Source organism: Falco punctatus (genome assembly GCF_963210335.1).
Source record: "Falco punctatus genome assembly, chromosome: 1".
Lineage (NCBI taxonomy): Eukaryota > Metazoa > Chordata > Aves > Falconiformes > Falconidae > Falco > Falco punctatus.
Window position 1 is genome coordinate 72696543 of NC_137580.1, and position 25713 is coordinate 72722255.

At 44.1% G+C, this 25713-nt stretch overlaps 1 protein-coding gene across 3 annotated transcripts in view; it reads left to right on the plus strand.

Annotated features, from left to right (window-relative positions):
* UNC5C (unc-5 netrin receptor C) overlaps nt 1-25713 on the plus strand; it is a 266667-nt gene that overhangs the window by 233972 nt on the left and 6982 nt on the right. For all 3 annotated transcript variants that reach the window (XM_080368783.1, XM_080368784.1, XM_080368785.1), the window contains 7 exons: nt 309-500; nt 1739-2083; nt 4918-5005; nt 14165-14333; nt 16343-16576; nt 21568-21717; nt 21953-22117. In XM_080368783.1, coding sequence (XP_080224909.1) covers nt 309-500; nt 1739-2083; nt 4918-5005; nt 14165-14333; nt 16343-16576; nt 21568-21717; nt 21953-22117 — 1343 coding nt within the window. The remainder of the gene's footprint in view (nt 1-308; nt 501-1738; nt 2084-4917; nt 5006-14164; nt 14334-16342; nt 16577-21567; nt 21718-21952; nt 22118-25713) is intronic.

A 25713-nucleotide genomic window follows, 5' to 3' on the forward strand; every position in this document is an offset into this window, starting at 1 on the left:
ATACTATTTTATTTGACAGGGTGAATTTGCTTCATAAGGCTGAGTCTGTAACATGTTATCCTTAGTAACCACACAGCCTGTGTACCAGACAGATGAATGAGTAGACAGTGAAAGAGAACACAAGTTAGAGAGAAATCAAAGATCATTTTCTATCAAAAAGGCATAGACCAGTTATATAGCTTTGGAAATGGATTTTAAATTAACCTATAAAAAAGGTAGTAAATATCTGTAGGAAACAATAATGTGTTTTCTTGAAAGTCCCTGTGAGGTGCACAATTCTTCAAGGTTCCTGGCCTCTCTCCCTCTAGCTGCTCCTGACTCAGATGACGTTGCTCTCTACGTCGGGATCGTCATAGCTGTGATCGTATGCCTGGCTATTTCCGTGGTCGTAGCCCTGTTTGTCTATCGCAAGAACCACCGTGACTTTGAGTCGGATATTATTGACTCCTCGGCACTAAATGGGGGATTTCAGCCTGTTAACATCAAGGCTGCAAGACAAGGTTAGTTGTCATTTCACTCCATGTTGACCAATTCAGGGAGGTGCTATAAGGTCGTAGTCTCTTGGGCTGCATGAATGATACTCAGTGGATGCTTGTTGGCACTTGATAAAAGGGAGAAAGTTCATATCCATTTGTTTCCGATAGGCAAGTGCTCAAAAACCCACGTTGGCGTTTTTTCAGATGTGCTCAAGAGCATAAAGCAGAGGAATTTAACTTCTGAAGAAAGCATCAATGTTAGAAACAAACACAGAGACATTTATGGAAATACAGGTCCAGCTCATATTTAAATCAAAGGCAAAGCTCTGACAGAAACAACGGAGGCAGAATCCGTCACAGGAGTGATATTACAGTCCAGTAACTCTATCACATCTTCCTCCCTTTTGTTTCACTAACAGCTTTTTTCCCTGTGCCTTGTCTCCACAGGCATAAATAGTAGTTTAAGTACTGTACTTTCGTTGTAGAAGAAGTATTAGTAGATCATTTAATAATGAGCATTTCTGTCACTGGTGCATAACAGCTTGATTATTTCCACATCCACACTTCATTGGCTGGAATGAAACCCCACACTCTAAAGATAGTGGTAGCTTTCTGAAGAGTTTCTCTTTTTTCCAATATGTGTGCCAGAAGAACAAATCAAAGTGAGAGCTGCAATGACAAGAGAGTCGTCATGTGAAAGATTAGCAGAAGTGTCATTTACTTTGCTGGAGATACTTCTAAAACAAATCTCCAAAAAGTGTGATGCAGGTACTAATCCCAAACTGTGGGGAGTCACAGGCATGATGACATCATTAATTTGTTCTGTCTTTTACTTCAGGAATGCTGTCATTAGGCCAATTAGATAAATTGGTTAACGATTCTCAGCATTTAGGGAGGGGCACTTAGTTAATAAAATTAGGAATTAGGTCCACAGAGTAAGGAGAGCTTCTTGTCCTGAAGTTAAGCATGTTGTACTTGAATTCAGAGTGCAGCCTGGAAAAAAAATCCCAGTGAAGAACCTTTAAAGCAGAAACATGCTGTAATTTTGTATGAAAATTAGATTCTATAGCAGTTGGGGCAATACAAGCCATGGAAGTTTGTTGGAGAGGTGCATGGAAAAGGAGGCAAAGGTCAGTCTGCAAAGACTTTGTGTATCAACCTTTGGTATGAAAGGCAAAACATAGAATGCAACCCCAAATTGTCACCCAGAAGTCATCAGAGTAGAGAAGTAATATGGTTCTTCCTTCTCATCTCCAATGCAGACCTCCTGGTGGTACCACCAGACCTCACTTCTGCTGCAGCCATGTACAGGGGTCCTGTTTATGCCTTGCATGATGTCTCTGATAAAATCCCAATGACCAATTCTCCAATCCTGGACCCCCTGCCCAACCTGAAGATCAAGGTTTATAACACCTCCGGTGCAGTCACCCCCCAGGATGACCTCTCAGACTTCTCCTCCAAGCTGTCCCCACAGATTACGCAGTCTCTGCTGGAGAACGAGACCCTGAACATGAAGAACCAGAGCCTTGCTCGGCAAACTGACCCGTCGTGCACTGCATTTGGGACCTTCAACTCCTTAGGAGGTCACCTAGTAATTCCCAATTCAGGTAAGTGCTAGCCATGTTGGCTTAAAGGCACAGTTTTGTGTTTTCAACTGGAGTTAGCTTGCTTTTGTGCAGGAAAAAGCAGGGTCACTCCTGGGACTCTGCCTTTTCTTTGTTCTGAACAAACAGGGTTTTTTTTTTTTCCTCTCGCTGAGGTCTACTTCAAAAGATACTTCAAATATTCTTTTCCCAAAGTCCTGGTCACCTTTTAAACAGAATATTGCAGGTCTTTTAGCTGCTTTCTGAGACACGTGAGGCTTCAGAGCTTCCGTGTGCGAAGTGCCATTCAGCACCCTTCACCTTTTCCTTTCATGCAGTTCTAGGAAAGGGTCTCTAAGCCAGAAAGTCTCAATCTTGTCATCACACATAAAAAAGACAAATTAATTAAAACACAAATCAGTTGTTCCACTTCCAATTTATCTCAGACTCTGTGGCATTGAAGTAGGACAGCAGAATACTAATTTTTGGAAGGATTTTGTTTCCAGCACACATTATATACCCAAGGAAAATAAGGTGCAAGAGTGCCTTCTCCATATTTCTCTCCTTGTTATATGTATTGTTGACTTTTTTACAACTAGGAAAGAGAGGGACTGAGCATCAAGTGCCTTTTGATGTAGTTGCAAAGTGCTGCTCAGTCTTTCTCATACAGTCGGAGGCCAGGCTGGCGGCCCCCCTCAGGCCCACCCCCAGCACTGGGAGGCCATTTCAGAGCATGCAGGGAGCTCCTGGGCAGCCTTGGGAGAGCTCAGCTCTCACAGCTGGATTTTGGAGGAAAGCCATACTGCTGTTTGGTTCCTAAGTGATGTGTTGACGTTCATAGGAATTTCAGCACCTAGATGTTCCTGTGGGTTTGGCATGCTAATTAAGAGCAACACTAACATCTAGAGTGGGGTTGAATCAAATGGATAAAACACTGGCTGTGGGGGATATGCAGGCTACACAGTGGTCAGGAGTCCCCCTACCCAGTTTCTCAGGAGCTCTCAGGCCAGGTAGGACCACAGTACATGTGAGACCACAGGTCACAAAGACCTGAAATGGTAGCTCAAGGTTTCATGGCATTTCTGCCTTCTTCCTTTACATATTGTGGTCAGCTCTTGGCTATTTTATAGCACAATGCCCTGACTAAGGAAACGGTGCCTACCCTTGTCTCCTGCTCCTTTACTGAACCTTTTCTTGTTTGTTGATGTTGCAGAGAAAGCAAAATGCCTGGGTGGCCCAGGACCTAGGTGGTTTGGCCCTTCCAGGAAGCAGACAAAAGTGGTCAGTGAGCAGTAGCCCTCGTCTCTGAGCTACCGTGGAAGAGGGGGCAAAAATAGCTGTTAGATTTAAGTAAAAAATACTTAAAGAAATCTGGTGCTGACTGCTAAGCGATGTAGATAATTCATGCTATACAGTCCTGGATTTCACATTTCTCTAAATAGTACCTGAAGGTAGATATTAATATTCAGGTTTCTTATGCAGCGGTGGTGCACATTGTCAGCAAAGTCTATTAGTCACATTTAATTCACATATATTAATATCAATTTGTAAAAAAAAAAAAAAAAAAAAAAAAAAGGTTATTTATTGCTGTGATCCCTTTAAAATGATTAAAATACATTTTGTAAAGTATGTCAATCTGTCTACTGCTACCATGTATGCCTCTGTGCTGCTTCTAGATATAGGTATATCCTCCCAATGATATGATCAAAGCCTTTCTTTTATGCTACATCTGCCCTGTTACAGCTGAGAACCTGCACAGGTGAGGTTGTAACAGGCCAATAAAGAAACAAGTGTCAGAAGGCATTCATGGAAAATGCTTTCCTCACTAATCCTTCCCCTTCAAAGCCAGATATGGGACTGAGCCCCTGTACACCAGCACAGGAGAGGTCTCCAGCATAACCAAACCACATATGCTAAACAAAAGAGACCGAGCCATGCAAGGTTTCTGTAAAGCCTGTCTTGTACATATGCATATATGTAAATAATCTGCCTGTAGGTTTGTTTTCAGTTATGTAGTAATAACTATATTAAAAGCCTTGCCACTGATTCCCAGCTAACCCACATCTGCAAAGACAGCTGGCTGAGATGCGTCCAGCAGAGTGAAATAGCTGGTTCACGCGCCATGTTTGTCATGTAATGACAGGAGGTTTCTGAAATGGTAGTAGTGTAAGAACAGTGGTTTTTAATCAAATGTGCAACTAATCACCTCTGAAAAGGGCACTGAGTGTATTTATCCACATGTTTTTCAAGCTTGGATACCTGAATTTTGAGCCATTTTACAGGGTTAGGCACATTCAAAATACCAGGCAGCCCAATTTTGCCTCCCTGGTAGTCTAATTAGAAGCTGAGTGCATTAAAAGACGGGATGCCAGTCGCAGAAGCCATCTTTCAGGAAACAACTAGTTCTTGTTGCTTCCTGGGACAGTGTTCCACTATCTATCTTCCCTGATTTTAATTAAGTAAGAATTGCCTAGGGAGAGGTGTCCTGTTACAACTGTTGGAAATCTTTGTCAGAGTCGTTCATTTTTCCATCATTTTACAAGGTAAGTAGAAGCATAACCATCTGTCTGCGCTTTAAATAAAAGGGAAGGAAAGAAAGTCCTCTTCTCCACTCCCATATTTCAGTGCCAACACACAAGAGGAAAAAGAACAGGCTAGCTGAGCACTGGAGATGGCTGGGTTACAGTAAATGCTTTTTCTCCTGGTTGCTGAGGTCATGCAGAGTCTGCTGGTGAGGTTGGGTGAAAATTTGGCATTGCAGGTTTCATCTTCTGCCTCCTCTGTCACTCCTTTTCAGAGGCCTGCTTGCCTCTGGGTTTTTTCTTCATTTTATCTTTTGTGTCTCTTCTGTTCTGCAGGAGTAAGCCTGCTGATCCCAATGGGGGCCGTTCCACAAGGGAGAGTCTATGAAATGTATGTGACAGTTCACAGGAAGGAGAACATGAGGTAAAATGCCTTTATTTGTTTGTGCGTTAACAGAGGGGAAAAGTGTATTAACTAAAGACCTGTGGTAATATGGTTATGCAAAGCCTACCGTGTTGGAGCTATTTGCTGACTTGGAGGCAAACGCATGCAAATCCAAGGATAGACTTCACCGCAAAATCAGCTCAGACTTTTGCTTTTCTAACCAAGACTTGCACTCTGCACAACCCCTCAGGCTGGGGGGATGCTGAATCATAGCCAGAAGCAAGGAAAATGTGCCAGTGTGAGTTTGGTGTGGCAGAGGTGTGAGGTAACCTCTTAATAAAGACCCATGCTGCAAATGAGAAGGCAGCAGAGGAGCAAGGTGGCAAATTAGCTCAGCAGAGGGACAGGTGCCTGAGCACCAGGCTTGGAAAATGTCCTCTCCTATTGTAATGAAGGTAAATTTTTATTTCACCCTTCGTGGGCTTGGCTAGTCCATGCAGTGAAGAGGATGGACCAAAGGTTTTTACATCCTCTGCCACTCCTTGCTCTGAGGTAGAAGTAAGCAAGTAGTTGTCCTGCTTAGCCACAGGCACAGCATGCATAGAGCCTCCTAGAGCCACCCAGAGCCAATGTTGGGATGACTTCTGTTGTTTTCACCTGTTATCTGCATGTGTGGACAATTCATATTCTAGATCTTAATGTCTGAGTGATCTGGCAGCCTTGGTATTAAAAAAAAAAAAAAAAAAAAAAAAAAACAAACAAAAACAAACAAACAAAAAAAAAAAATGTTCCAAAAAAGCCAAGATACTGTTCAAAGCAGTTTAGAAAAACCTAATGAAGAGCAAGGTGAGATCTTAGTCCGCAGAATGGACTCATACACAAAGGCTGAATGGCAAACATGAATCTAAGCAATTATTACACGTTACTTTGCCTCCTTCCCCTCCTCATAGCTAGAGGAGCTAGCTATGAGGTTTTTGGCTCAGCCCCTTAATGGCTTTTATTATGTGCTAAGCCACAGCTGTTTATACACTGCGTGATATTGAACACTATTCTTTAGCTTGGTAGTCTTTCATCCATGCTAAAATAATCTGCTTAAAGAAAAAATAAGTAACTCCCCCACCCACCCTTTTGCATACATTATTCATGGCCTGCTCTTTGAAAATAGCTAATTGCAGCTACAGAAAAAGTGTCTCTGTTCATATCTAATATTGATTGTATTCCTATTACTTTGGCTGTGTTTTAAAGACATTTACAAACAGCATTGAAAAAGGACCCTTTCCTGCAAAAAGAAAAAAAAATATAATCAGACAGCATCCCTTGTATTCAGCTTGCCTCTAAATCTCCCTTTTAAAAATACCTATTTTTTTTTAAAAAAAGATTTTATATCATTCCTAGGAGGAGCTATATATGCAATTATTTTTTTCCCAGCCAGTTACAGAGAGAATTCCTGCCTCCTTATTCATGCAGCTGTGAACAGCCAATGTCACATGCTAGTCTGGTTTATTTTCTTCAAGGGTCATAAAGCCTCCTCTGCATGCTTTGTGAGACCTGTTATTCAGCAGGTCACACATAGGATAGAAGGATAGGTTAACTTGTATTGGGAAAAGCATGGTTAGAGCTGTGCTGTCTGCCAAACTGAGCAAGTATGCTGTAATATGCCTGCAAAAGGGAATGGAAGGGTGCAAATCCTCACTTGCAAATTTTTTTAGTGATTCCTTTAGCTAGGAGAGGAGAGCAGAGAGCAAGATGCCTTGGCCATGGGGCAGCAGAACTCATCCTGTCTTGGTGGTAAATGCTTTCTGGGCACACAGACTCCAGCTGCTTATTTGATTTATGGCAGCTTTTCAGCCCCCACTCCAGTGTGCCAGGTTCTTCATGATCATGGAAACCAGTCACTTCTAGGACATTTAAAACGGAGCTTGTTGGGTGTTGTCTTTATCACTTGGAACTGAATATTCACTGAAAAGGGCTTAAATGCTACAGAACTGTAAAATCCTTCCTGTTACCTGCTTACCCACTTTTGCCAGGTTTCGAGGTGCAGAATGGGATGGTGCACCCAGCACTCAGCTGTAATGGTCTCCTGCTGCAGGACTCTGTTAGCAGAAACTTCACTTGCTGCAGCAGAGCTGCAGCTCAGTCAAAGCCTCTTTTTCTGGCTGCATGGGCCACAGATGTTGCTTCATATAATTGGGATCATACGGGTACCACAAGTTAGTGTGCGGTGTAATTATTTTTTAAATCCACTGCTGCACTCTTCCAGCACTCCAGCAGAGAGTGATAGTCCACAGTAAGGACTAGCTGCCGATATTTGCTTTTGTGGCCAAGCAGTAACTGGAGTGTGTTCAATAAACCCTGTGAGACCCTTTATTGAGACCCTTTGTTTATTTTCATGAGTACTGTGTAAATGTGTATGGGTTGAAAAGTCCTGTTGTGTGTTGATGTAGCTTGGAAGTGGACATATAGAAAACTATGAAATGGGTGTTATAATCAAAAAGGAAGGCAGGCTCTTTTTCTTGATATACAGCCACCACTGCCATGAGAATGTGGTCTCCATAGTACCACCCTAAATAGAACCAGTGCAGGAACAGAGAGGCTTACCATCACAGCTCACATTATCTCCAGCAACCTAAGATTTAGCTCACACTTTATTTGTAGAAATAGGAAACAACTTCTGAACATTCAAGCTGAAACAGCAAATCTGTTATCCCTCAGAGTCCTGCAAATTCCCCTTTTCTTTTCCTTCCTTTGTTTTCCTAATACATTTCCCCAGTTAGTCTCTGAAACCTGTCGTACAGAATTTTGAGAGACTTCACAACCCAGTAATATCACCCTATTGCCTTGCAGCAAATTGGTTAGGAGAGCTTTCCAAGACACACCACATATTCCATTTCATATCCGTCAAAGCATGTGAGAGCAGGCAGGTCACCCTAAAATCATTATCCTTCTGTGGTGAATTGGGGTTCTGATGGCTTGCAATAAATGCCACTTGGAGGCAGTTGTTTTCTCTAAGTGTGTTAGCATGCTTGTGGTGCAGTGGGTTTTCTCTTTTCCTAGACTAATACTCGAGCAGGCTGGTTTTCCTGCTCCTGCGCTGCAAGCTTATAATCGTTCTGTCTGTCATCTGGGGCAGGATGGATGGCAAGCAGCTACCAGGCTTTGATCCTTGGCTGGCATATGCTGACCTCATGGAAAGGTCCATGTGCTTTATGAAGTGGCTGCAGTGGCGAAAAGGCTGTCTGTGTGTATATGTGTGTGTTTGTACATGTATATGTGTTTGCGTGTATATATTTATATATATAACCGAAAAAAATGACAAGCCTATGAGAATATTTCACAGCTATCAGACAGGTTTCTGTCTTGAAGCTTGTTGGTTGCTTCAGTGGCGATCAGATGCCGTCACCCTGAGCCTGGGGAAGTACCACTGACCTTGAGATTCACAAGAAGCGATCCCTTCTTGAGTTGTTCTTTCACCTATAAATAAATACATCACTGTGATTGGTACCTGGCAAGAGCCTGTTCCCATGAGCATCTGTGAAAGCCTAGGTCTTACATGACTAAGGATTAAATAGCACGAGTGTAAACCTTCAGCTTTCAGGATTTTCTTAACTGCCTCAGGTTAAAAAACAAATTTAGCTCTGAGCTAAATTAGTGGAGCTGTGTGCTTCCTTTGGAAACATCTGGCACTGGTCAGTGCTAGACAGGGTCTGGGTCTTGATGGACCACTGATATGATCTTGTATGGCAGTTCCTGTGTTCCTGTGTGAACCCCTGCCGTGCTTGCACAGCTTTAGGTGGAGCTACTCTAGCATACTTTAATCAGAGGCAAGAACTGCACTGAATGTGGCACAGTGAAGGACACTTCTGTGTAATCCATCATGCAGGAGATGATGCAAATGAGAGTGGATGTCGCCGTGCCCATGAAATGTGACAACCCTGAAGAATGAAGTAAGCAGTGCTCCTGAAGATCTTGATGGAAGACACACATAAACTGTGCAACTTCCAAATTAGCTACCTTAAAAGAGAGAAGGGTCAGGTGATCCTTGTCAGGATTTGGATCAGTGGCTTCGTAGTGTATGTATAGACTTTAATATAAAGTCAGGGAGCTGATCAATGAGTTTGATCCAAGAAACAATGTTATCTTTTTCATCAGTAAACTCTAAGCTCAGTGGTGTGAAATAAAAGATATTGAAGGCTTCCACATCTCGTTTCTCCACCTCCCTTCTGTATCTCAGTTGCATAAACAAAATTACTTTGTGACTCCAGAAGACAATTTCATAAAATGCCAGTCATTGTCATTGAAAAAATCAACATAAAAAAGACCAGAGCATGAACAAAAGGGGAGGAAAACTTTTCAGATCAATTTCCTTCTGAAGGTAGGCTGGCAGAAGAACCTGAGTCAGTCAAGAATATTAAGTTTGAAACTTCAGAAGGAACATGCTAAAGGTAAAGCCCCAGCAATGAAAGGAGAAATAAAATGTTTTCCCTCTGAATTTGGCTAAGCTGTAGCTGCATAGAAGGGTTGCCATCTGTTGCTATGAGTTAGCCATTGCTCCCTGCTCTGTCCTGTGCTTCCTGAGCTGCTGTGATCGCCTGTAACATCTACACACAGTGCCAGGGAGTGCAATGTACGCCCACTGAGGAGCAGAGATTTCTCTAGTTGTGCTCACATCTGCTGTCTGACAGCTACCTTAATGAGTATGGTCTGGCTTATTACAGGGAGACTGTTTCGAATGAGTAATCCCATTAAAAACACAAATTTGATTGCAAAGGGACCAGATATAGTGAATAAAAGTTTGTTTGCTTTTAAATAAGTTGATTGTTCTTGATAAGCAGTGCAGGCTGGGACAACATCTAAAAACATCTGAAGACCTTTCAGTTACTGTTAGTGCTTTTTAATAGCAATGCTGAACAGGGGATTGGATTTCAGTCTCACTCAGATCTTTGTAAAACAAAAACGTCTCTTTTGCCTGCAGTGAAGTGACTTTGGAGTCATACAGCTGAATGCCCAGTCTCATCTAATAAGTTATCCTGAGACTGCTGCAAGCCTAAAATGAAGGACATGGTGGGGGGAGGGGGTTTAGGTTTGGGGTTCTTTTTTGGATAACAGCCCGAAAGTAGGTTCTTGCCCACAGTTTTGAAGATGTCTGCTCATAGATCTTTCTGCTTCAGGGGAGAGAACTCCCTTGCTCTGTGTGGTCCCCTCTGTGTGTGTTTGTGCTGGATCTCCTGCGATCTGTAACACAGAAATTGGAATACTCGATCACAACAGGCACTCACCTAGGCCAGAATCCTGGCTTCGCTGGTGCTGCATCACTTGCTCCAGGAGAAGGAAGAAAATTGCTCATAATAAATGACTACACAATAACTTGTCTTCAGGGGAATTTGTTGTTTACTAATTCCATCAATTAGTGTCGGGTTTATGCCTTGAAGCAGAAGGATTAATACCTCTTGTATAATATATCTTGTCTACTGCATCTGTTTCTGTTCTCATTCGCTATAGTAAGGCATAATCCTTTTGTTTTAAAATGGAAATTGGAAACAGTGAGAAATAAGAAAAGATCTGTCAAGAGATTTTTGTTCCTTCTTCCTGTCGGTTGTCATAGGGTACCCCTCTGTGCCATTGTGTGGTTTAGCCTCAGTTCTCCAGGTTTCAGCTGTTTATTTCCAAGATCTCGCTGCAGTCCCTAAATACCTTGCTACCTGCAGTCACGTTAGAGCTGGATAGGAAAGGGAGTATCACCTCAGTGTGCTCTGACACGCCTTGTCCCATACAGCCCCAGAAATCAGATTTGCTTTTTGCTGCCGTGTCACATTACAAGGTGATGCCTGCTGTGTTGCAGTAAGCTCACCTGTGATCTTTTTAACTTTCATTGCTTTCTTTGCTACTAAATAACTATGCTTGGAACTTTTTTTGCTCAGGCTGCATGAACTGCTGTCCAATTAATATGATTTTATTTCTATATTTTTACCCTCTCTGGATCTTTTGCATTATTTTCTGGCCCTCATTGTTACAATAATTCCTTGTTAATTGTTATCTGTAAATTTACATTGTCTACCACATTGTGAGTAGAAATTCTGGCCTTATATAGTAGTCAGAGAGAGGTTTAGCATGGACTTCAACAGAGCTGGAATTTCATTTATTCAGTGACACTGACCCCTGTCTCACACCACTCGAGAACTTCTCTGCAACTCATTATATCTCAGTTTTTAAAGGTTTATCTGCATGAGGTGGAATGGTAGAGAGTCACTAGGACTGGCAGCACTGTGGGGTGCCTAACTCAGATGTGTGTCTGGTCGCAAATTGGGACTGCAAAGTCAAGCACCCCTGCAACTGGCCCTTTCTTCTGCTCCTCACTCATCGGTGTCCTGTGTCATAAATCCCCACATCAGGAACAGGCATATCTCATCCACTTGACAATAAATCTTGTAAGTCTGGTGACAAAGATGCTGTTTACCAACTTGGGAAAAAAATACTAAGCTTTGCTATTTTTTTGCATGCCTGTTGTATATTTATATCTGCCTCCTACATCACTTGCTGACTCTGCAGTTTGGAGCGCCTCCCGCCTTCATGCTCTGCATTGTTTTTAATACTTGTGTTAATCAGATATAAAACGTTGTGGCGCAGAATCATGCCCTCCATCAAAGTCCTAAAATTTAACAGCTAACACAATTTTGTCACAGAGTAGTGACTAAACTTAATTTTACTAAAAAGACAACTTTAGGCTGCATGATTTATCAGTACCATATAATTTTAATGACCTTTTGGCTTTTTTTAACCACACGCATCAGCGCTCAGATTCTCCTAGATTTTAACTCATTTTTAACCTAAAATGCACTGTATGAATTTTTTTATCACAATCATGATATATTCCCTCCTATAATTTTTTTGACTACCGGTTTTGTAATTAGTCAATTACAAAAATAGTCAAAAAAACTATGATAACTTTTCTTTTTTTTCCTTCCTTCTTCATGGTTCAGTAGTCTTTTAGATGAAGTTAGGTTAACCAGATGATTTAGTGTATAGGTTGTCTTATCTGTGGCTTTCCAGACCAATATTGTAATTTTGAAAGATCTTTCTCATAAGACATTATGGGTTTTGAAATTTCTTAAATTAGTCTGTAGGGGAGTGTTCAAATGTCCATTAATGGTAGATGACCATTAAGAACCACTGCCACACTGTGAGGTTTTTTTAATCTTCTTGTTGCTTATGATGAAAAAAAAATCAAAACACCACCAAAACATTGAAGTAAATGAGTCTGACAAAGAAGCAACATTTTAGTCAAAAACTGCCCAATGATTTATTCAGTTCAGTCTTGCAAGAGAGTGATCCCTGATCTTCTTTATCTGAATCCAGAGATCCCTACAGCATGTAGGAGGAGCTGGACAAGGTGCTTTATCTGCTAGTGTTTCATTTCTTTTGTGTAGTATTTGTTAGGCTACAATAACCAGTGTAATACATGATAGCTGTCCAGATTTTTATACTTTACATCTTATTTGAAAGGCAGCTATATCACAGCTGTTTGTTTCCAGTCCACGGCTTTTCAGAAACAATTGTTAAGTCATTTAGTAAACTCATCAGTTAATTTCCACAGATGCATATCATCTGGTATTACTGATTTGCATAGATCTAATTTTCCATGCCCGACCTTTTTTTTTTTTCTCTCTCAGATGTTATGAAAATCTCCCACAAGATTTGTAGCAGCAAGAGATACTTTTGAAAAGTGCCTCTGTCCCACTTTGAAGAAGGATTTCTCAAAAGTTTGTCTTTCATTTTCTGTAAGATTAATGGAATACTCAGGGAGAATTAAGGTGGAACAAAATAGGATATGCCTGTGGACATACCTTTACAATAGCCAGAATAGGTGCAATAAATTGGATAGCAAAACAGCTTCTGTCCTGATCTGGCCTCCTTGAAATTGCTATCTATGATTATACCTACTTTATTTTGCTCTTTCTTTTGGTAAAGTCAAAGACTTGCAGAAATAAACAGTATTTAATGCTGTGTCAAATAATACCACTAAGACCAATACAGGTGTAAATACAAGTAATTGTAAATGCAACAAGGGACTGAACCCTTAGCCACCGCAGAGGATGGGAGGTCCTGTGGGTCGATCTGGAGTTTAAGCGCAGATCACATCGAACACTTTTAATCTCCCACTTGCTGGTTTCTGGATCATGAATTTGTCCTCTGTGTTATTTAGGGAGGCAGTTGATGAGGCACATTCAGCTGTATTTGTCATACACCAGATGTCGGGATAGTTAAAGTTACTCATGCTTCCTCTGTTTTTAAGCTCCTCAGCAGTTGGGATAGTTTACACATGCACACACATGCACGTGCACACGCGCACACACACACACACACTCTGTCATTTAAAAACTACAGTGTATGCTATGTATCTTAAATACTTATGTGACTTCCCATAACACCTATTCTGAGTGACTGGCAGCAAGCGCACTGGACAATACCCCTGTTTTTAACTAAACAACTCTGGGTTATCACTAGATAACTGAGGCTTTGCTGGTGTGTTTTGCCCTCTGCACCCCTCTGCACTATTCCTTATCATCCCTTCGTCCTTTATTCCCCCCCACCAGTGACACCTGCTCCCTGCGGGCATATTTGCAATGGCCATTCTAGTAGATCTGAATGGTTTTTAAGTAAAATGGAGTATCAGTGGGTTTGGTGATGACTCTGAACTCAAGCTGCACATCTCAGATACACTGCATACCACTTACGAGGTTTCAGACACGCTCATTAGTTCGTTCTCTGCCTCTGTTCTTCAATTTTCTCTGTCCAGACAGTAAGTAATTCTCACATGTGATGCTTACAAAAGCCACTGTTCGTTTTTGTATGCTGCTGAACAACTGCTAAATGTAGCAGTGGCCACTTTTCAGCACTGGGTGAAATGAAGCCTCTGTAAGGTCTGCAGGGATCCTTCCATGGAGGGTGCTTAGCCACCAATTTGCTGCCACCTAAACCTGCATTTTGACAAATGGCAAACAAGGAGGGTTTTTTTGTAAAAAATAACAATGTTTTAGGATTTGGGAAAAAAAAAACAGCCAAATAAATCAAACCCACCCATTCTTTGCTTGCACAATCTTTTTAAGAGAAGTATTTTTTTTTTATTTTTACATACCTGAATGTACCTTTTTTGCCTTTTTCAGCTCACTTAATATATCCATCTTTCTGTCCCCTTGTCAGGCCCCCTGTGGAGGACAGCCAAACCCTGCTGACACCGGTGGTGAGCTGTGGCCCACCAGGAGCCCTGCTAACCCGGCCCGTCATTTTAACCATGCACCACTGCGCAGAACCGAACACAGAGGACTGGCAGATCCAGCTGAAGCACCAGGCTGCCCAGGGGCCTTGGGAGGTGAGGCTCCAGAGCTCCAGCCTGTGTGCTGACTGCATGCAGGGCTCTCTGCTAGTCCTTCAGCTGCCTTTCTGGACCAGGATGCCTGTATTTTGGGTGTTCTATGTGAGATGCGTGGCTGCTACAGACAGGCAGGAGTGCCCTTCAACACCAGGTGTCTAAGGTGCCCGGAGCTCACAGAGAGATGCAGTCTTTGGGGCAGTTTGATGCCTCCTAGTTTCTGTGCTGTTTTCCATGAAATAGCTTTCATCGCAGCATTTTGGAACTTGGACTTTTGGTTGTGGCAGGATATTTTGCTGAAGTCATGGGGACAGAAGGGAGAGGGCCGGGTGGCAGAAGGATCTTCCACTGTAACTGGAGCATAAAGTCATGCTTTCAGCAAGGCTGGGCCATCCTGCCAGAGTCCTCCTCTCCAGCCCTGTGCTCCCAGGTACCTGCTGCCACCAGTTTGGTCTCATAATTAATTTGGCAAGGACACTTTCTCCTACTGGTAGTTTAATAAGGTCAGAGTGGCTTTCGAAGGCAGTTGGGCTGACAGCAGCAAGAACGTTGTGTCCAGCATTGCCTTTGAAAGCCTCTTGCATTTGTTCCCCTGCCTGTGGCACTGGCCCTTCCTCACACTGGGAGGGAGCGTGCAGTGAACGTGGGTCTGTCTCGCCAACTAATCTGCACCCCACCGGCCTGACTCTTGGCACCACACATCTCTTATTTGTGTCTGTGTTACTGGCACCTTTTCATTTTCTCCACCGTCTTCCTCCTGGCCTTGACAGAGAGGTTGCTCTGCCAGCCGTGCACACGCTCTGGTGCCAGCACAGCCTCTGCAGTATCCACAGGGTCCCCAGCCATCGCACAATGATCTTCTTCCACCGCTTAGTTCTGGAGCAGCTTCTCCAAGCTGAGCCCACGCATGCACACACACCCCTGCAACATCGCTTGGGGCCAGTGCCTCCTGCCAGAGCCAGGTGCTGACATGGCTGTAGCAGGAGTGCAGTCAGTGCTGCAGCACCTTGCCCTCCAGAAGGACTGTGCCACCTTGGCAAACATGGCATGTGTGCTTTTCCTGAGACTAAGGGCCCCAGCCTAACACTGAATTTCAGTTGAGCCCACGCTGCTCAGCTGCCAGATGTGTATGTTGTGCTGCAGACCTGCAAGCAGTGAGGATGAGACAGATGAGTTGTGCATCATGTGGTGTGTGGTGGCTTTGCAAGAGGTGGCCATCATCTGCTGCTACCTTTTCGCTCCTCTCTCTAAAAGCCATTCAAAGCACCTTGTGTTACATGCAGGATATTACAGGCAGGGTTGAATGGAGGAAATTAGCAAGGGAGTGTTTTCCTTACACACAGGTTGGGGAGGTTGTCTGCATTCAGGCCGTATGTAGTTTTTCTCTTCACCCTATAGTCTCATAGTGGAGGATTATTCTCATGAAGCAGCAGGTGATATTTCATATGGATGTGGCATTTGACCATTGTAGAGGTTACTTCCTTTCCTCGAGTTTTTATGACTCCTTATTGTCATGCTTAGGAAATGAAGGGCTGTTATTTATTCAAAACGCCTGTGACTTCTGATGTTAAATCATAACTGAATTATTAGTTCGCAATACACTTTTCAATAAAGTATATATTCATTATTTGCTATTATTGATCTATCTATTTATATATATATATATATATATATATATGATATTTCATTTAAAAATATTTTCATTATTTGCCTAACTCTGCCCAGGGCTTTAAAAGCTGCTGCAAGGCCCAGAGGAAAGAATTACAAGTCTTAGGGGAGTGAGGACAGGAGGAAGTTTCTGCCACCATCATCACCGCCAGCACCCCAGAGAAATCATCTTGTGCCTATGCAGGAGAAAAGCCAGGAGCAGGAATTGTAAATCTTGATTAATCTAAAGTGCAAGCAGCAAGGTCTCTGTGCATCATCCAGGCTTGAAAGGGGCATTGCTGTCTTAAAGGAGAGCAGCTCTGAGGGGCTGGGAGCTCTAACTTGGCCTCTTTCTCCCTCAGGATGTGGTGGTGGTCGGGGAGGAAAACTTCACCACTCCATGCTATATCCAGCTGGACCCAGAGGCCTGCCATATCCTGACAGAAACCCTCAGCACGTATGCCTTGGTGGGACAGTCAATCACCAAAGCAGCAGCCAAACGTCTCAAATTGGCCATCTTTGGACCGCTGTCCTGCTCTTCGCTGGAGTACAGCATCCGGGTCTACTGCCTTGATGACACACAGGATGCCCTTAAGGTGATTGCTGCTTTCTTGCTTGCTTTCCCTCTCCCTCTACAGCTGTCATGGAATTGCAGTCATAGCAGTGACTAGACCCTCTGCTCCATGTATTCCTGCTCCCTGGGTTATTCTTGCGATTAGAAGAGCTTGACAACAAGCTGCTGTTCTACAGTTTAAGCCACAGATGCTATGAATTGTCCTTTACATAGGGATCTCACATTATTTTCCACCTACCAGTCTTTTTTTCCTTTGTTTACCTGTATCATATCCTGAATCCTAAGATTTTTGCATTATTAAAAGGCCATAAGGTACACGGGGCTTCATTCGTTATTCATGTATTTTTAATGCTAAGTGCCAGCTCCCCAGAGATGGGGAAACATATAAATGCTTCTTTGTAAATAGTTGATAATGATAAAAGAAGCTTCTGGGCTGTTAATCACTGCCTGCTTTCATACTGCTTTATTACACTTATTCGTGTGCAGCTTTTTGTGTTGGGAATTCACAACTGAAATAAACCAAAGCTGTTGCTATCTCGACTATATAACCTCACTCTCACTGTGTAATTCTGGCATGCTCATAAACACACACTCACTACATACAGATGAGCAGATAGATAACCACGCTTGCTATTTCTCTTTATAAATACCTGTATTTATACAGATTGTATCTATAATAGTTGCACTCGTGAAATATGTAGCTCCAACTGCACGTGTAAGGATGGAGGTTATTAAAAGGTGGGTTTTTTTTTCTTTGGCCGTAGCCAGTGCAACTTCCCAAATGCCTCTTTGCAGCAAAACGAGTAAAAAGCCTGACTGTGCAGGGTCATCCTGGTGCTGCATGTGCTTTTGTTTCCTCAGCTCCATGTGGGAGTTACTGGGATTTAAACCCACATACACTGGCTGGGAGACGTTTATGTTTTCCAGAGCAGTGACTTCCATCACTGCGAATGGCATGCTCTGTTTTGGTCCCCAGTACTATCTGGTGTCAAGGCTTGCCTGCCTTGGCTTTGCTGGCAGGGGGGTGCTTGGCTATATGTAAGAAAGGCAGTGAAGTATAAGGTGAAGTATAAGATAAGCAGGCATATCGTGATTTCAGCATGGTTTTGTCAGTGCAGGGCCTGGGAGCTCAGCCTCTGTTGATACGTTGGTGTCATCAGGCTTTTAGAAACAATCATTTTCCCCAGTCTGATTTCCCTTCTGTTTTTCCTCTTTAAAAATGTGAAAAGGATCTTTCATAGCGATCAGGCTTGAGAAGTCCTGACAGTTTTATGCCTGTGCTGTGTAATACAATTTTCCACGGGTTCGTCAAGGCCTGAGGTAATAATCAGTGAGTCGGAGGGGCCTTGGACAGACCGCTAATGCAGTCAGAGCTGGGGGAATCCAATTAGGTGTTACTCAGGAGCTGTTGGTTTGTTCCTAATAGACTGTGGGGAGAGCTGTGAGGTAAAGTTAATCTGATTCAGTGTGATAGCAGAAGGGATCAGCAGAGGTGCTGAGCAACACGGAGGGACCATCTTTCACCTGAGAAGCTGCAGCCAGTGTTTGAGGGGGCGCAGGCCGGTCCCTGGGCTTCTGCTGCAGGTAGACCCCAAAGTGAGCTTGTAATTCGGTGGAGGAAAGGTAAGGAAAAAATACCTACTGCTTTTTTTACAGCAAAGTATGTGCATTTTAATTTTCTTCTCTTCTGGCACATCTACCCCAAGGCTGGAAGGCCACCCAGGGGGTTTGAGACCCAGCTAGCTGGTGGTTTACAGGAGGACAAGCACAAGTATTTGTTGGCCATCAACTCATTGCACCTCTCTGGAAATGAAAGGTCTGGGGAGGGACATTTAAGAAAAACCAGAACCTAGTCAGCTAGCTGTAGCTGAAAGGGTTCAGTGTGGACTGGTGTGTGTGAACCAGTGTGTACAGACCAGCCCTGTGCGACAGTGTTGTGTAGATTCAAACTATGACTATTTAGAAGGAGGGGAGAAAAAAAAAAAAAAAAAGTTGGGTTGTTTGCCACGTGCTTTTACAACAGCTGGCACTGCAGCAGCCCCAGCTGTGCTGGGAAGAGGTCTTTGGCACTGCCATATTGCTGCAGGGAAGGCATTCACTGGGCAATTACCACTGGCTGTGTGAGGCAAAGCATGCAGACACAGCTGGACCAGCAGGTCTGGAGGTTTAAAGTAATTTGGAGAGGGAGGGAAAGTTGTAGGCAGCTAGGGAGGCACCAGCTGCAACCTCTCAGTCTTGGGGCTGGCTGCTCTGGGCAAGGCATGGCACGGAAAGGGAAGAGCAGCGTGAGAGTTCCCACATTGGGATGTCTGAGGTTTGGAAGAGCCTTTGTAGGGGATTATGTGTTTATTTTAATAGGCAACCAAATGTATTCTGTTATTATTTACAACTAGGAATGAGTGTGCCATATGCTGTATGTGTCCTAACAGCCACCAAAGGAAGATGAGCAGTTGCGGTATAAAACACAGTGCAGTATTTATCCAGCGGGCTTCCCACTCTTGTCATGCAGAATAAGCGCTTGCTGCTGAACTGCCAGCGCCTGCAGTACAGTAGGGAAGTGTAATGACTTGTCATCAGAAAGGGCTCGGTTATTGTGGAGAAGCGGCTTGGCGAGGTTCCCAGGAGCATAGTGGGCTCAGCACTGATCATTCCACAGGGTCCCAAGATACCCAGATGGGATGCTCACAAAAATGCTTTTTGGGTAAGGGTGAGGGTAGCTGTGACCTCGAGCACTTGCCTCTTTTTTTAAGGCTGATTTTTACACTTTGAAGGTGATACCCAAGCTAGTCTGCTGTAAAAAAAAAAAAAAAAAAAAAAAAAGAAAAAAAAAGAAATAAAAAAAAAGAAATAATATGATAACTATGAAGAAATCCAGTTGCTTTATTTTGTTTATTCACATATGGCTTTGAGATTGAGGTATGTGACCTGTGTGTGGCAGCATGGCGGAGGCTGAGCTGCTGGGCACATGGAAACAGCTGCCTCCCACACCAGGAGCTAGCAAATGTTTTCAGGCTGTGGGTGGCATGCCCCAAGCTGCCTCATGCTGTGCAGTAACTGTCCTCTAAATAGACAAAAACAAAAAAAGGCACAACAGACATGTGATCTTATCTTGGTTACTTAATGTATGTTTTTCCCTCTTAAGAAGAAAGGCAACAGCTTAGACTGAATGCCATTGCTTGCTTGTGCCCTATTAATGAGGAAGCCTGTTCCAAATACAGGCTGTGGCTGTCCCAGTGATGCTGACAATGGTATGATGCCTTATACAGCTCTCTCTCTCCTAGGAAGGGCATCAGGGCTAAGTCCCAGCTCACAGGGGTGGTGAGAAGCAATGGAGGGTGGTGGGATCCATCTCAGCATGAAGCAAGCAATGTGCAGCTCAGATTTCAACTCAGGAGAGCAGAGGTGCCAGTCAGGAGGATAAACACTGCTCTAAATAAACTGCCGTATGGCTAGAGCCAGCCTGCAGGTTTGAAGGGCTGTGCAAATCATGGCTCCAAATTAATTCTGAATTCATTAGCTGAGTGGCATGGGAAAAGCACAGGCTGCTTGGTGTTCTCCAGTTGGAGCTTGTAGAGAGGCTACAGTGGCCAAGGGTGTTTACTAAAAGTGGGATATTGAAACTAGATACCCAGATCTGGTGGGTGGGATGGCGCAGCATCACGCAGCAGTGTTTTTCCCCACAGTAGTGCAGCTCCCCGAGCTCGCACTGCATGGGCAGGAGCGCTCATTCACCCCCATGCCCAACGTGCCTGAGGGGTGATGTCTGCAATTAGCTCACACAGTGCCACAAGTAGTCTTCTGGCCCTTCCAGGGAGGTAATTTAGACGTAATGAAGATCTATAGTAATCAGATAATTACTATCGATTGCTCTTTAGACATCTTGACGAGGTAATTAGGGGGCACTGGAAAGGAGCTGGAACTGATTCATTGGCATATCCTTAATCTAAAAGGCTTCCTGATTTTGTTTCTTTTTCTCTAATGGCTGATAAACGAACATCAGTTGGGCTTCAAGATCTGCCAGGTGCTGGGACAGCGGCTTTTCTTGTATGCTAACTAGATCCTGAACGTGATCAAGAGTAGCTTGTTTAATGCTTAGCTAAAACAGAGGCTCCTTTAGTTGGCCTGGGGTAGCATCCTGGTTTCGTGTGCCCGCATACTCCTTGAGCACGCTCACTGTGTGTGATTGGCTTTGGCTGTGGGAGGCTAGTTGGTTGGTTGGCTCTTGTAATTAAATATGACTGAGATTGGCTGCCTTGCTTTCTCATGGGGCTCATGTAGTGCCTTTGTACTTGCTTCTTCCATGTGGACTACAATTAGGCTGTTTGTAGGCAGCAGTCTGCTGTGATCTCATTAGTTACGGGCATGTATTTATTTTTAGCTGCAGAAAATGACCAGACTCTTGGCTTACTAACTCTTAATTAGGAGATCAATATTTCAGTAACCTGAACCTGTGTATTCATATGTACAAAAATGTACTCCATCACAGTGTTTTGCATTGTTTTGATACCATCCTGCTTGACAGTCTCAGCATAGGCATCTGTTATCCCCTTTACCTCTCTGTCATAGAGCAGTTTGTCAGGAGGCACAAGCTGAAAGACCAGCAGTATGCACCGGTCCCATATCAGCAGGACCTAAGCAAATAAGAGCTTCCACAACCAAAATTGTTAAGCTATCATTAGATGTCCAGTTTGAAAGACTGATGCAAAGGCTTTGTATTCAATATAATAGCATGCAATTAAACTTTCTGCTTCTAGGACATGTAAGATAAGTGTCTCCCAAAGGGGACACAGGTGCCGGCATCCCTGCTGGGCTGCTGCTGTATGAAGGGAGCAAGTAGGTTATACTCAGATCCACTAGTGCAATTCCAGCTCACAGGGAAACACAACTCTGTGCAATGCCTGTGCAATATTTTTTTTCCTGTATTACACAAGTTACAGCATCTACAGCAGTCAGTCCTGAGGAATCAGAGGTTTTGATGAAAGCTAATTGCTTCTTTTTCTCACAATACTGCAGGAGGTCCTCCAACTTGAGCGGCAGATGGGTGGGCAGCTTTTGGAGGAACCCAAAGCTTTGTATTTTAAGGGAAGTACTCACAATCTCCGCCTATCCATTCATGACATTGCCCACTCTCTCTGGAAGAGTAAACTTCTGGCTAAATACCAGGTGAGCATCACAAACCATTCACATTTGATCCTAGTAGTGAGGCTTAAAGGAATACAGTGACACACAGAGGTGTTTAAAAAAACACTAGGTGCCAGGCTGCAGTCTCATGGACTTTTTTTTCCCTGGACCACTTGCAGTGACAGTAGCATGGAGCCCATGGTCTCTAGTCACATAGCATCTGTGCCTTAGTCCCCCATCCCTCCCTGACTACACTTTTTTTGCTTTACTCGTGCAGGAGATTCCCTTTTACCACATCTGGAGTGGATGCCAGAGGAACCTGCACTGCACCTTCACACTGGAAAGGTTCAGCCTGAACACCCTGGAGCTAGTGTGCAAACTCTGTGTGCGTCAGGTTGAAGGAGAAGGGCAGATTTTCCAGCTCAACTGCTCCATCTCAGAGGTAAATGACATTGGTGCAGTTCTCTATCTGACTGCAGGAAATGGGAGGGCTTAGGAGGTATATCTTTTCCCATTGCTACCTGTTTAGTGCTTCCCATTTTCTTCCTGACTGCTGGGATGGACCTAAGTGATGGATTAAGTCATTGCTTTGTATCTCCTGTTGCATTTTCCCTTAGCTTCTCTCATCTGCAAGGGAGCCTTCCTCCTTCAAGGGAGGGAGGAGGACATCTGTGGTCTCCCTGCCAGTGCTGCCTTTCTCTGTGTGGAGGAGCTGTTTGCCTACCCCACTCCCTAATGCATCTTGCAAAGCACCACATGGTCCTGTTTCCGGGCAGTCCACAAGACCATCATGCCTGGCATGTCCCTGAACAGAGAGAAAGGAGACTAGGAAAATCTCATTGCCATATGTTTGCATGAGTCACTCCCCTCTGATCCCATGTAATCGCTGTGCAATAGGGAATATTGGATGGTCTAGTTGCAAAAGACTTTTCTCATATTTTGGTACTGCTACAAAACCTATCATCTTTGACAATTTTCTTTTGATGGATGACATTTTCTAGTAGAAAAATGATCATAAGTTTGGGAACATCTTTGTTGATGCTATGTAGCACCTGAAGAATTTTTGCTCCTGGGGGCAGTCAAGCTTAGGGCTGAGACCAAGCAACACATTCAGGTGTGAAGTGGCATTGACTTCAGTGAACACGCTGATGGGTTTTATGCCTGGTACCTCGGCGGCTATGAAAAGCAGGCTCTCAGGCAGCAGTTGCTACTGGCTGACTCGAGGAAGGACTGGGAGACCACAGACAAAAGTTTCTGGTGTTGTAGGGCCCTGATGGTGTGCGCCATTACCCATAACATCTGGTTGGTTAGTGGGTGTTAATTTACAGATTCAGCTGGGGACTACACAGCATCAAAGACAGATGGTAAAACAAGTATCATAAACAATTATTGTAATAAGTGCTGCATTGAGGTAATCTCTAATTTAACCTCGCAAAGAAGAGAAAGAACTGAGAGTAACTTTAATGAAATGCAAGTATACACTATAATCATCTTCAGCTGGTTGTGTGTAATAGGGCCTGGTAATAGATTCAGAGGGAACAGGATAATATTCTTGTCTTGTGCTGTGATCCCATCCATCAGGGATGAATAGAGGAAGTGAATAATACCACCATTATCAAGGCTGCCTCCTGCAAAATTGCTCCTCGTGATGTTCCCGAGCCCCAGCGAGGGGCAGGAGGACCTTGGGCTGCTAAAGGCTGGCATACAGGATTGTGTCAACTAGAAAAAAAAACAACTAAAATTCAGACAATTTGATGAAAAAAGTCACCTGGAAGTGTGACTGGAAACCTGGAAACCAATGTGTATGACTTTAGAGGTGTGATAAAGACACCAGACCAGGTATCAGGAAACCTTAGCTGTGGTTCCTCACACTTTCCCCTGTGATTAGGCTAGTGGTATCCAGCTAGTGATTAGGCATTGCTGGACTGTGCTGGTGCCTTTCTTCATTGCTGGCTATATGTCTCTGCCTCTGTCACTCTGCGGTAAAAATATACTAAAAGAGCTTCCTGCATCCTCCCTTCATGGGCTTTCTTTTTTGTCCCCTGTAAAGGATGTAAAACTTCTGCAGATTAAACTGTCTTATTCTGGCTTTGCACAGTGTCTTCCACTGGGACTTCAAAAATACAATGCACTGAGTGCCAAAACATGCACATTTGCGAGGCAAGAGGAAGACTGCAATAAAGGTCACCCACTGTTTTTGAAGCCCCTTTTATGCTGTTGGTAGTCACCCAAAAGAGTCTAGGGCACTGCCATGGATTCTCGGGCTCCTTCTGCAGCAATCCTGATGCACCTGGGGCAGCAGGCCACCTCAAGATCCAGGGCAGTGCTGCCTCAGTGTGTCCCTTGTGTGTCCCTTGTGTCCCTTGGCCCAGAATAAAACGGAAGGTTGTCTGTCTCTGATACCACCGGTCAGCACCCTACAGCTGCTACTGACCTGCCAGTGCAGGTCAGCATGCAGGCAGCAGCAGTGGCATGCCAGTAATTGTGCTGGCTCCTGGGCAGCCCCCACTGCCAGGCAGTTAGAGGACAGTAGCTCGTTGCCTGAGTCGGTGGGGTTGGGGCAGCTGGTTTGTGATGCAGGGCCTTGGTGCCCAGATAGAGATTCCACATTCAGCATTGCTTTCGGCATGCTAAGTGAGGACATTACAGCGTGGCGTAAACCTTCGTTGATTAGAAATGTCATAGATTCCCTAAAATGCCATTTCTAAAAAAAAAGTAAAAAAAAAGAAAAAAAAGAAAAAAAAGCATATTTATAGAGTGGAAGAGAATTAATTGCTGTGGCTAAAAAATAGGAGGCAGAAGGGATTGAATTCTGTTCATTGCTCACCCCTTTCCATCTCTGCACACATTTACATTCTTTTTGGGGAAACCAAAGCCTGCACATGACTAAGCATCTCCAGCAAGCATCCTGGGGGATCTGCAATAGCAGCTTGAGCCAGGCATTACCTGGTTTTGAGACGGTTTCAGGTTTTACAGGGCCTTCCCAATATCCAGCTTGACATGAAGCAACAAGACAGCTCACAGGGAAGAAAACAAATTGACATTTAATGACAAGTCTTTTGCACGGGTCTTTCTGACTGCTTAGGGCTGCCGTGGCTCCCCTGTTTCTGCCAGAAAAGGAGACCGATTTGAGAAATAGAGTGAGAGGTATGAAGGGAGACCCAGCTATGCTTGCTGCTTTTTCCATTGTGTGCTTTAGTAGCTGGAGATGAGAAGTGCTTCACGTCCCCGCTGCACAGTTGGGCAGTTAGTCAGTGTCGATGAGTTTTGGTGGGGCTTTCAGCTGCCCTGCAGGACCTCGTTGTTCCTAAGCAAACCAAATCATCCAAATTGACCAACTACCATTGTCCTACCAGCTACAAAGTCTGTAAGTGCTAAATCCTTCCAAGCCAAGGAAAAGACAAAATCCTTGCCCAGAAGAGCCAACCGCTTGTTATTCCCAGCGGTCCATGGTAACAGTGGTGCCATGGGGAGCCTTCCATCTGGGAGGACGGTGTCAGAGGGCATCAACACCATACCTGCAGGGGACGAGCTGGCTTTGGAGGTGACTTTCCCCTTGAAACCCTGCTGCCACACTGCCTTTGAGCACAGCTCTGGTCTTGGGGAGGGGGGCAACAGCTGCCCTCTGAGTGCATATGCTCCGCCTATCTCCAGCACAGTTAAAGCTGCATAAAAATTAGGGATCAGCTTGCGCCTGGGGCAGTATTAACTATCTCTCTGTGGTTTGCTGAGCATCAGTAGCTTTGGAGTGCACAGGTGCTGCCAGAGGGATGTCAGTGGTGTGAGCCCAGTGCTGGCTTGGTATGGGGTGGGGTGCTTGGGGGGCTGCTGGGAATGGGCTCCTGCCAGCCAAGCCAGGAAAGCCGAATTTTGCCCTAGTGGTAGCAATTTGCTCTGGAATTTGTCAAAGTGCCTGATCTTCCATTATTTCCAGTAAGTGATTGATTAAGCTGGGCTCAATTTTGTCTAGCCATAGTAATCTTCACCCTCAAAAAAAAAAAAGGGGGGGGGGGGGGGCGTGGGGGGGGGAATAGCTCC